Source organism: Ceratotherium simum, chromosome 3 (genome assembly GCF_057802395.1).
Source record: "Ceratotherium simum simum isolate JZ-2026a chromosome 3, ASM5780239v1, whole genome shotgun sequence".
NCBI classification, from domain to species: Eukaryota; Metazoa; Chordata; class Mammalia; order Perissodactyla; family Rhinocerotidae; genus Ceratotherium; species Ceratotherium simum.
This window is the reverse complement of record NC_141902.1, coordinates 94,102,122-94,114,395: the sequence shown is the minus strand read 5'-3', so window position 1 is coordinate 94,114,395 and position 12,274 is coordinate 94,102,122. Positions and strand designations below refer to the sequence as shown.

Below are 12,274 nucleotides of genomic sequence, written 5' to 3'. Positions count from 1 at the left end.
GTGCCCTGGCTCTGTTTTTGTACCCACCTTTCTGGGACTGCTTTTGGGGAAAAGTAGTCTGCCTTGCTCGCCAAGGCTGGGATCCAGGGTTCTTTGTGAGCCTATCCTACCTGAGTGTAAACGCTTGTACTTGTATCCTCAGCTATCCAGATTTCTCCTCCTTATACACTTACTGGGAGGAAAACATTAATATTTTCCTCACTTGTATATTTTCGCACCCAATTTTGTGAAATTATTGTTTTTCCTCCTTTGCTAGATGCTCTAATTGGAAGCAACAGCTCAATTTCTCTGAAAGTTAATCTGAAAGGTAATCAAATCATTTAAAAATACTTGAATCACTATTAGCCAAAAATAGATAATTTGTGGAGAGAGGTATTGTGTTCCCAGTTTTTATATTGTCTAGTTTAGTGCTAAAACCTAAGACTTAAAACTAGGAGACTTTGTTAGTAAATATAATGTATTTTAAAAGCTCTTTGAAAATGTAAGAAATGCTAGAGATGTTTGATTTGGTGTTTAAATGGAATAATAAGCTGTTTGAGATTTGGCAGGCCAAGTGGGAAGTTGGGAGGGCTTAAACATTGTGAGTGAAGGGAGTTGTTGAAGAGTATGAGAATTGATAAAACTGCAAATGAGAATTTGATAATGGAATTACCTCTCTGCTGTTACTCATCCACTCCCATTACTCCAGATGTTAAGTCTCTACAAGTTATTTCCAAATGCCTGTCCTCAGTTCTAGTCCCATGTCTCTGTTCCCACTGGACGCTTCCACTTGATTATCCCATCTTTAAACTTAAGCTCATAGCAATTCCTGCAGACTTCTCCTCCAAATTTCACTTTTTGTTGAAGGGAGTATTCACCGAGATTTTTCATTTTCCCACCATATTTAGTCACTTGTAAGTCCTACTTTTACTCCTGTCATTCCATTCTCATTGTCATCCCCTGAATCCAGAAACAGTCAACCACTCACTGTTGCTTGGCTGACTATATGTCCCAGGTTCCCTGCAATGTGCCAATCTGTGCCTGTTTTAGATCACTTCCACCTGTTAGTTAATTTTAGTACCCCTTTTACTTTAAGAAGTGTCTCTTTTTGGACCATAAGTTTTGTGTTTACCCTACATATCACTTACATTAGAAGTTCAAACTTTGAATTCAACTAACATTAAGCATCCTTATGCTATACTGCTGTGTTTTCACTTATAATATCTCATACTCTCATTTCTGCTTATCTGAGTCTCACTTTCTTCACAAAGTAATTGTTCTTCCTCTGTCACTCAGTGTTTGCAGCCTTATGCTATTTGTGTGAGTTTGTGGATATGGCCTCAAGTTCCCCCAGCAGACTGTAAGCTCCTCCAGTGCAGGAGCCCCATTTTACAGACACTGCACTCTGTTTTCCTAGCATCTAGCAACATATACTAAATGTTTCGTATAACCATGCATTGGAACCAGTGGCAGTAACTTATGGGAGCGTTATTGTTGAGCTATTATTCTGGGGCAAAGCATATGAATCATTAAAGTGATTTGTACTTTCCTGTTATTTAGTAAGTACATTATCTTGGTCTTGCCACATTTGAATCTGAAAACTTTATCTCCCATGGTTCCATTTAAACAGCATGTTCCCTTTCTAGAATTTTTGATATTAATCCTGTTTTCTTTTTTTGTGTGTATGTCCTTGGACTCTTCCTGTGCTCTCTTTTTTGATGGGAGAAGTATTGGCATTTGTCACTTTTCTTAGGGAGTCATAGCCTTCTCAGAGAGCCTATGCTTAGAATACAGGCTCTGTTACCCTTGAGTGCATTTCTTGGTCATTTGCATAAGTGTGTTTACCAAGTCCAGATTACCGCTCCAAAGATGGTGTCGGGGCTATCTCAGCCTCTGAGGGCACCCTTCTTATGACATTTATCACTCTCTTGAGCTTCAGAAATGATCCAGCTGATTCTGGCTGGCTAAATGGATTGTCCACCTTTCTCAAGATGCTCCTCCAGTCAGTACTGCCTATTCAGGCTGTTTTCTGACCAGGTATATCTCTGTCACTATTCTCCCTTACTAGAACTGAGGGTTATACCAGATAGGTTTTTGGAAATAAAACAACAAATATGACCTTTCACACACAACTATGGTGAGTCTGGGTGTAGAAAGAATTCTGTGTAAGCACTAAGTGTTAAAGACTAGAATATGCAGAAGTTATCAAGAAGTAGTGAGGACATTGCCTTCCAAGTGTCATATAGCATTCTAGGCCCTCAGGATTTTTTCTAGCCTCAGCTCTCAGCGGATGCCACATTCTTATACCCTTGACATTGGTCTCACTGGACAGACATCCTGTCTTTGCTTGTGCTACTGGACAGACATCCTGTCTTTGCTTGTGCTAGTCGCTCTGCCTGGGGTGTCTGCTCACTTCTTTACCTACTAAAAGCTTTCTCATTCAGCAGACATTGATTGAGCATCTACTCTGCGCCAGATTTTGGGCTAGGCCCTGGGAATACAAAGATGAGTTATGGCAAGGTCCCTCCTGTGCCAGGAACTCAGAGCCTTAACAGGGGCAATGTGTAAACAAAATGTTCCACATAGGATCATAAATGCAACAATAGAGAGATGCACAGGGAGCTCAAAGGGGAGTGTTTTTAATTCTTTTTTTTTTTTTTTTTTTTAAAGATTTTATTTATTTTATTTTTTCCCCCCAAAGCCCCAGTAGATAGTTGTATGTCATAGCTGCACATCCTTCTAGTTGCTGTATGTGGGACTCGGCCTCAGGATGGACGGAGAAGTGGTGCCTCGATGCGCACCCGGGATCCGAACCCGGGCCACCAGCATCGCAGCGCGCGCACTTAACCACCAAGCCACAGGGCCGGCCCTGTTTTTAATTCTTGACTAAGCTCTTGAGTGTATGCTCGGTGCTGCCCAGGACTTTGTTCATGTTCCTCTTTAACGTTGTCCTTAGAGTGGTTTGTCTTGATGTGTGTCCTGCTCCCCAACCAGCTCCTTGAAGGTATTGAGACAAGGCCAGCATCTGACTCATTCTTGTAAATCCCCTAGTCCCTAGCACATTTTAGATTTATTTATACCCTGCTCTGTTCAAAAAAGGATTTGGAGCATAAAGATACATCTAGTACTATGAGATAAGACAGAAAATAATTGAAGAAATTGGGGTTGAAATAAGTGTGGGAGGAGAAAAGGATGAAATCAGAAATGAGGTTAATACCTACAAGACACATCAAAAGATTCTGTTGTCTGCTAGAGGAGATGCATAGTGTTGGTTCTCAGCTCCTTAGGGGCTGTTGTGAAGAGGGAATCATTATTTCTATGCTTTATGGAATGGGCAATAAAATGGAATTTAAAAAAAAAATTCATAATGATACCCAAGGACCAAGAAATTTCTCTTCTGGAATCTCACTGCAAAGGCACTGTGTGATATTATGCAATAATCCCTATATTAATTAGCCTAATGATTTTCATAGAACTCTTTCAGAGAATGTTCCTTTAGCGTAGGTAGTTTGGCAACTTCTGCAGAGAGCCCCCTCACAGAAGACCAGCTACCGATCTAATCAGCCAGGTACCATCTAGCTTTCCTGTAGAACAGTGTTCCTTAATCTTTTAAAACTCATAGCCTCGGGCCGGCCCCATGGCTTAGCGGTTAAGTGCACGCGCTCCGCTGCTGGCGGCCCGGGTTCGGATCCCGGGCACGCACTGACGCACCGCTTCTCCGGCCATGCTGAGGCCGCGTCCCACATACAGCAACTAGAAGGCTGTGCAACTACGACATACAACTATCTACTGGTGCTTTGGGGGAAAATAAATAAAAAAAAAAAAAAAAAAAAAATTTAAAAACTCATAGCCTCTTTTAAGAAACATAAAAATCTCAAACCTCTTCTCCATTCTGATAACCACCCCCACAGGTCTGTTATATCCAATCTCTTATCCTCACCAGCCAAGAATATTTGATCTTGCTTTTTGTTGAGTGTGTATTATAAAAATAATAGTTACTCCTCGCTTGTATACAGATATATTATTATACTGAATATGACTTTCAAACTGTAGATCCTTGTTCTGGAATGCCACCTACTCTTGATTAAGAATCATTTCTCTAGAACTCTTACTTTAATTGGCCAGTTTATTTAGATTGATAAGCAGGATTCCAGCTTTAATTGAAGGAGTCTAGTTGGAAGAATTTGTACTCAGGACTTATGTCAGGCAAGTAAGTAAATCAACTAGCATGAAGCTTTGATAAAAGCTGTCGGCCTATTTAAGCAAAACAAGAAGGAATGCTGTATAGAACTCATTTCTTGGAATTGGTCAAAAGTTGAGGTATTTTAGTTTATCAAACAACTCACGATGTAATAGGCATTTTGCCAAGACGTTTTCTTGACTGTTGTGTCTACACCATGGCCTTAGCTGCTATCCAGGGAAACTTTTTCCCACTATAATGGGCTTCGGAATTAAGCAGGCTTTGCTTTTCCCAGGATCCATCTAATAATATTGAGTACTTAGAATTTGCCATGTACTCTGCTAAGTGCTTTTGAGTTTATAACAAATTTTTATTTTCTCTCATTTAGTCCTCAAACTCCATTTTACAAAAGAGAGAAACCAGAAGCTAAGAGATTTGCCCAGGATCTTCTGGTCCATGGATGGCAGAGCCAGAACTCAAAGTTTATTGCTTTTATCTATGTCCCAATGCTGGGTTCATAACCCAGTCTTTCTACCTTTATAAAGTCTAATGATACTCTTTTTTTTTTTTTTTTTATAATTTTATTTATTTTTTCCCACAAAGCCCCAGTAGATAGTTATATGTCATAGCTGCGCTTCCTTCTAGTTGCTGTATGTGGGACGTGGCCTCAGCATGGCCGGAGAAGCAGTGCGTTGGTGCACACCCGGGATCTGAACCCAGGCCGCCAGCAGTGGAGCACGTGCGCACTTAACCACTAAGCCACGGGGCCGGCCCTAATGATACTCTTTGATTTGGGGTAAATCCCTCAATTGCAAGGCCCTTGGGAATTCTTTTTTTTTTTTTTTTTTTTTTTTTTTGGTGAGGAAGATTCGCCCTGAGCTAACATCTGTGGCCAATCTTCTTTTTTGCTTGAGGAAAATTGTCCCTGAGCTAACATCAGTGCCAGTCTTCCTCTATTTTGTGTGTGGGTCACCCTCACAGCGTCGCTGGTGAGTGATGTAGGTCTGCACCAGGGATCCAAACACGCAAACTTGGGTTACCGAAGCAGAGCATGCCAGACTTAACCACTACGCCACCGTGCCAGCCCCAGGAATTCTTCTTTAGAGGCTAAATTTAGGTTGTTCTTCCGTGAATTTGCTCAGATTAGTAAATCTCCCAGAAATAATGAGATTATCAGATTCCCAAGCATTTAAATCTCTTTGGAGTTTAAAGAGTGTTTATTTCAGTTACTGAAATATCCCCTGAAATACATGGCTATTATACCCACATAATTATGAATGCCAGGCCGGGGGCTTCTCACTTGCTTAGGTTCTCATAACTTCCCTGAGCCTCTGTGCCGTTCAGCCGAGCAGCAGCTGCTTAGCTTTCTTAGCCACTGTTGGGGTCGCCATCATTTTCTCATGAGACGTAGGTATTTTCTCTCTTTTTGAATATTGCCCTTAAAAATAAACCATTTTGTATTTTGGCAATTTCAGTTTCTGAAATATTTCCTCATTAATAGTTAATGTTCTGATTTTCCAGCTAATCACTATGTGTTCCCTGTGACTTTCGGAAATGGTGTCAAATCTCCCTGAATCTCCCTTCCACCTTTCTTAAAGATTCTGCTGTTATCCTGATTCTACAGCCCTTTCCCCATTCTGAAACTAAAGAGCAGGACCTTAGATATCCCAGGAGCTCATCTCCTCAGCTCAAGTTTTGCCGGGAAAGTGATTCTACAGTATCCTAGTCTGAGCAGCTCTACGTTTGTCATCATTCCTTTTCACTGGACTCATTTACGTCTGATTTAAATTTCTGCTTTTCACTTTCTCTCTTGTCCTCTGTGCCTTTCGTGGGTTTGAAGTCCACACTCTGGTTTACTCCATTTGGTTCGTTAGTTTCCCCACAACTAACTTGCTTTGTACTTAAGTTATTAACTCATCTATAAAATGGGCATAATACTAATCTTTACTACATCAAAATAGTGTTGGTAATCAAAACAGCATGGATGTAAGTGCTTTTGGAAAACAACAAAAAAGATTCAGTTGTGAAAAGGTGTCACTTGTAATTGATTCCAATTTAATGAAAATATAGCAAATAGTAATATATATGTCCTTTATTTCAAGCAATCTTTGATTAAAAACCATGGTGCAGTTTAAATCTTTTGTTGGTGTTGGTTATAACAGGATTTGCCATGTGTCTTTCACCCCTTAATCATCTTTTGGATTGTCCTATGAATCTTCTCTACATTTTCCGTGGATATCCTTGAATGTTGTAGAAACATGGGAAGGGTCAAGAGTGAGCTCTGAAGAGCTTCTCCATGCACCTCCATGTTTCACTGTCAGTCTTCCCAGTGGGATGGAGGCTTTTGGACTTCCCTTGCCATCACAGTGGACTTGGGTAACAGACGGTCGGCAGTTGAGGTTCTCGTTGTAAGCTCAGAGCCTGGCACTCCGTGGGAGATCCCACTTGGAAGTGCTGTCTTGGACAAGCCACCCTCTCTGCCGTGCCTAATGCTTCTCATTCCTGGGACAGTGTGTTATAGCTGGCGGTGGAGCCACTGCCCCACTTCTTTCTCCAGGGTCCTCAGAGGCCCCTTTTTTCTTGTGCTAGGCTGACATATGAAATGATTCAGGGACATCTGGGCTCAGTGCAGGAGCTGTGGTTGGAGTGGTGAACCCAGGCTGTGTCAGAGAAGGCTTGGCTTAAGTATAAATGAACCTGTCAGAGCAGAACCCAAGATCCTAGGATCACCTGCAGAAGAAAGGTGAAACTAAATTCAGTGCCTGCTCCCTCTCCCTCCTGAGAAATCTAAACCAATTTGATGTGTAAACTTGGAATGGTAAAGCAGGGGTGGGTGTGTTTTAGGGAAAGCAGCATTTGCCCTGTGTGACTGTGGGGGCCTGACACAGTGGTCCAAACAGACCCGAAGTCTGATTCCAGTGTGACATGTGGGCAAGTGACTCAACCTTGGAGCCTGTTTCCAGCTATAAAATGAGGAAAGATAAACCTACCAAATCAAGTTTCTTCAAGCATTTAATTGAGGCAGTACTCAATACAAGCTCCTATGTTTTCCCACTAATTTCTCTATCCGTGGACCAGAGAAGATAGGATAGTGTATGATTGATGCAGAGGAGAGGGAGGGGGTCACAGAGGGAATGATTATTATGGGAAGGTGGTAAGAGCTATATCTGCACATCATGGCTAAGCAGTGACAAGAATGCAGAGAGGTGTAAATGCCAGGGTGGGGGATGAGAAGCAAGGAGATTGGGAAGAAAGCCAGGGCCAGAAATGGAGTGTTCCTGTCCTGTGTGTCATGCTCCTGGGAGCTCAGCATGACAGTCAGCTTCTCATGTGTGCTTCCCCTTTTAGGATGGTGATCCATAGAGCTAGCAGGGCTTCTGTGCTAGATATGTGCAAGAGTAATGATAGCAAGTACCATTATTGAGCCAGACTGGGGAGTGGGTTCTGTCACAGCCACACTGTGCAGTGTTTCAGGGAAGAGTCCAGAGTCCAGGGGTTGGTCTGTACCCCGCTCCTTCATCATTCCCTTTTTTGTGTATTCTGTCTCTCCAGTAATATGGTAAACTCCCTTCAGAGCAGGGAAGTTTTTGTCTCCCCTCCTCCTGTGCCTGGCAGAGTGCTCTGAACATTGGTGTTTAGTAAACATTTAAGCAAAAGTAAACATTATTCTGGAGCACTGCATCTTCCCCTACAGTGATGCCACTGACCCGAAAGTTGTTTCCAAGACAAGTCTGGACAGGGTCTTGGGAGGAGGAGAGTGCTGATTGTGAGAGAACAGTCCTAGAGGACTGCTGCTTCCTGCCACAGAATAATTGTGCTAAAACACGTAAAATTATTAAAAATAGGGCAATGTGGTTATTCCCATTTTACAGTTGAAGAAAGTGAGGTTCAACGAGGTCACACTTGTATATGGATTCCTGGTCTAGTGCTCTTTCCACTCTGACCCAGAGATCTGCCTGCTGCCCGACTGATAGGCCAGGCTCTTCCAAGCAGGGCGCCCACTCCTGGTCGGGGTGGGGCACCTTATCCACCATCCATCATTCTGCATTCCCATCCCGAGCACTGCTCTGATTTCCCTATCACCTGGTAAGTGCTGGCAGTGAGAGGGCAGAGAGGGGTGAACACGGGTCAGATCCCCAAAGAGGGGCCGACAGGCATTTTATGGAGCTCCTCTGGTTCCTGGCCCTTTGCTGGGCACTGTAACGCCAGTTTCACCCTTTTGCTCAGGGGTGAAGGAACCACTGGCGGCCGAATGCTGGTGGGAGGGAGGGTCGAGGGAACCGGCTTCTTCCCGGGGCCAGGTTCTTAGCCTGAAGGTGGCAGGCTTGGGCCAGAGGCCCCGAGGGAGCGGTGCCCACGCGGGGGCAGGAGCGCCCGGGTCCGAGTTCTGGAGGGGACTGCTGACGGAGACTCCCGCCCAAGGGCTCTGGGCCGCGTGTCAGGTGAGGGCGGGGCGGGGCGCCGCGAGCGAGGGGCGGGCTCCTGGGGCAGGCTCCGCCCCCTGCGGGCGCGGGTTTGTGTTTAAAAGGAGGGAAGGCGGGCGCCGCAGACTCGCGGCTGTGAGGCACGCTGGAGCAGGGGCGCGGCCGGGCACAGGCATGACCCTGCGGTCGGGGGGCGCGCGGCGGCTCGGCGGCCTCCTGCTCTTGGCTCTGTTCGCGGCCAGCACCACCCCGCTCGGCTGGGATCTCCCGGAGCCCCGCAGCCGGGTCAGCAAGATCCGAGGGCACCCGCGGGGCAACCTCTGGGCCACCGGTAAGTCTTCGGGACCCCGGCAAGCTCCCCTCATCCTGCTCTGACCCCGTGTTCCTTCTCTGGCCGCTCCTCAGCCTTGGACACTAGTATGGGGTGGGGGGGAACCCTGGAACTCATCTAATTTAGTAGATGGGGAACTTGAGACCCAGATAGGTCAGTGACTTGGCTAAGATCACTCAGCCAGTGATCTTAAAGGAGACCTGGGGCTGGATCCTAGATCTGCTTGCCGGCTGATGCCCCTTCTCTTAGGCAAGACTCTACTGAATCTTCTTCTAACGTGTGCTGTGTCTTCTCTCTGCACCTCCACTTTCCATACACCTCTTCATTCTCCACTTCCTTCCCTGCCCTTTCTCGTCCCTCTTCTAAGCAGGCAGCACAACTGGCAGAGTGTCTCCTTGGCCCTGGGCCATCCCACCCTCTTTCTAGCTGTGCCATCCTCTCCACCCTCTCTACCTGTTCAGGAAAAGCCAAGGTACAGGCCTTACCACCCCCAGGGTTCTTTGTAGTTCCTTGGTGAGGAGAAGAAGGAGGAAGGTTGTGTATCTTCCTGCCATGAGAACTAAAAGGTGGGAGAGATGGGGAACTTTCCCACTGGGATCAGATCCTCACTCCCTGACTTCTTTGTGCCTCGGCACCTCCTTTCTAGGTCACTTCATGGGCAAGAAGAGTCTGGAGCCCCCCAGCCCATCCCCATTGGGGACAGCTCCCCACATCTCACTGAGGGACCAGAGGCTGCAGCTGAGTCATGATCTGCTCAGGATCCTCCTGCTAAAGAAAGCTCTAGGCCTGAGCCTTGGCAGCCCAGGACCTCGCACCCAGGTGAGCCAAGCCCTTACCTCGGGCCCTGGACAGGTTCAGCCAGGGCTGGCCCTGGATCCAGCATTGGGCTTACTAGGGTGTGACTGCCTGGCCAGGGCATGATGGGCCTCAGAAAGTCAGGGATTCCTGGCTCTCCCTGTGATCCAGAGCTCAAAGGGAGAGGACTCCAAAGAAAGGAAGCTGACCCTCGCAGGAAACCCCATGGAGCAAGAAGTAGGGGAAGAAGCTTCCCCTCACCTATGGCCCAGTCTAAAGTCACAGCCTAGGATTATCCAGCCTCTGGCAGCAGGACTTTCCCCCGCTAGTCCACACAGACTTGCCTCACCCCAGCTGTCCACCTTTGCTGTGCCTTTTATGTGCTTGTGGTCAGAGTTGGCACCCTGAGGCCCAGAGAGGGGAGGAGAAGAGTCAGTTAGCAGCCAAGACCGAGTCTGGACCTTGTTCGCCTTGACCAGTGCTCTTCCCAGTCTCTCGTCTGCCTTGGTGACCTATGGCAGGGTCTCTCAACGTCAGCACTCGTGACATTCTGGGCTGGATAATTGTTGTGGGGGCTACCTGTGCATTGTAGGACGTTTAGCAGAATCCCTGGTATCTCTCCACTAGAGCATCTTCCCTCTCCCCTGCCCAGTTTTGACAACCAAAAACGCATCCAGACATTGCCAGAGGTCCTCTGGTGAGGGGATGGGGGAGGGAGCCATTATCATCCTTGGTTGTAAACCACTGACCTACAGGGTTCAAGGCCCCAAAGCTGGAGCCAAGCCAGCCTTAGGCTCTAGCCTGGTAGAGGACAGCTCCTCCATTCCCTGCTCCTGGTGCTGTCCCCATCCCACATCACCTTCCCTGGTACTTTGTTGATGTGTGCAAAAGGCAGTGTGCTGTGGTAGAATGTGGGTTCTGGCAATAGTGTGCTAGGTTCATAACCTAGCGACTTAGTAGCTGTGTGACCTTAGAAATATCACTTAACCTCTCAAAGCCTCATCTTCCTCATCCATCAAATGGAGATGATAGTGCCCATCTCCCATTAAATGAGACCATTTATGTCACATGCTTAGCATGATGCCTGGCGCACAGAAAGCACTTAGTAAACAGGAGCTGTTAGCAGTCTGTGAGCTCCTTGGCAGCACCTGTTGCTGACTCACCTTTGTATCCCCCACTGTGCCTAGAATATAGTGCATACATTTTGAAAGAAGGGAGGGGCATTCCCTAGAAAAGGTCTAATCTCAGCCCCAGTCAACCTCCCTGACCCTCCTGATGCACAGAACCACCAGCCCCTGGGGACCTCAGATGTAAGGGCCAGGAGCTTGGGCTGGCCGAGTCTGAAGGGAGATAATGTCACCTCTGGGGCCATTGGTCTTAAAGGCCTGAAACATGCAGACCAACTAGGAAACAGTACCTAGCCCTTGGGGATGGGGCTTTAGAAGTGAGGTCTGGGGCAGAGCTAGGGGCGGGGGAGTGAAAACTGACTCTGGCCCAGGACCAGGCACTGTACTTGGACTTCACTTCCAGGATCTCCTTTGATGTCATGACTACTCTCTGAGGCTGGGGCTGTAGTTCTAAGAAAACCATTGCCCGGACCCCTCCCAGGCCCTTCTTTAAGGAGAAAGGTGCTGGGGGGCCTGCCTCAGCTGAGAGCCTGCCCCTGCCTACTGCTGTGGATGCCTAGCATTTAGGAATGGCAGGATGCCCCTATCATTTGCCCCCTCTGCCCAGGTCACTTCCTCTGTGTGTTCCCCTCAGTACAGGAGGCTGCCAGTGCAAATGCTGCAGAAGTGATGCCATTAATGAGGAAGACACGACGACATGGCTTAGATTGTGTCCACCCGGGGAAGGTGTTGAATGGGACCCTGGCAGTGGCCCCATCTGGATGTAAATCCTGGGCTCAAATCTCTGTTACTCCATTACTGTGATTTCTGGTTGGGTCACCAGGAATATTGCCAGTGCAGACACAAATTATGTTCCCGCTGTATTTCTTGCTTCCCTGTTGAAGTTGTGAATAAAACCCTGCTCTTTACATAGAATGTCTGGTCCTCTCCTTCCAGCCACGTTTGAGGGAATGGGAGGGAAAGGGGACTGGAGGATGTGGTGTTCATTCAGTGAGATAGGGGTGGCTCCAAAAAGCCCAGACACTCCACAGTACCAGGCTGACCCTGACTCAGGACTTCTCTCTCGCTCATTCCGAAAGCAAGTTACTCCATGCCTGCTGTATGCCAGGTCCTGTGCCAGGTGCTGGGTTCTACTCTCGCTCTGCCACCTACTGGCACAGGCAAGCCTCATGTTTCCTCGCCTGTAAAGGGAGCTGCCTACACTCCACAGCGGGGCTTCGCTTACCCCATCTCATTTCTTCTTCACGCGCAGCTTTGAGGAGAGTGCCCAGCGTGTACAAGGGAGAGAGCCGGGCTGGGCTCCAGACCCCGCTGTCCGCTTCCTCTCTCCTCTGGCCTTGGGTGAGGTTGCCAGAGTTAGCAAGTAAAAATACAGGACACCCAGTTAAATTCGAATTTCAGAAAAACAATGAATAATTTTTTCGTACGAGATGCCCTA

General features: G+C 47.0%; 1 protein-coding gene across 2 annotated transcripts; it reads left to right on the top strand.

The window, feature by feature from the left end:
* The first annotated feature begins 2,783 nt into the window (after positions 1 to 2,783).
* Positions 2,784 to 11,751, top strand: NMB (neuromedin B). Of its 2 annotated transcripts, none has more exons than XM_004431977.2 (3): positions 2,784 to 8,914; positions 9,561 to 9,733; positions 11,471 to 11,751. In XM_004431977.2, the coding sequence occupies exons 1-3, from the start codon at positions 8,758 to 8,760 to the stop codon at positions 11,504 to 11,506; spliced, it is 366 nt and encodes a 121-aa protein (XP_004432034.1). In that variant the 5' UTR covers positions 2,784 to 8,757; the 3' UTR covers positions 11,507 to 11,751. The 2 variants fall into 2 exon arrangements, with proteins under 2 accessions (XP_004432034.1, XP_014644139.1); XM_014788653.2 differs by having other exon boundaries at positions 2,792 to 8,914; positions 11,476 to 11,751.
* Positions 11,752 to 12,274: the final 523 nt, after the last annotated feature.

Excerpts from the sequence above, each read along its gene's own strand:
- NMB (XM_014788653.2), top strand. The coding sequence starts at position 8,758 with ATGACCCTGCGGTCGGGGGGCGCGCGGCGGCTCGGCGGCCTCCTGCTC. Across the intron at positions 8,915-9,560 it reads GGGCAACCTCTGGGCCACCG|GTCACTTCATGGGCAAGAAG; the intron begins GTAAGTCTTCGG and ends CCTCCTTTCTAG. Across the intron at positions 9,734-11,475 it reads GCCCAGGACCTCGCACCCAG|GAGGCTGCCAGTGCAAATGC; the intron begins GTGAGCCAAGCC and ends CCCTCAGTACAG.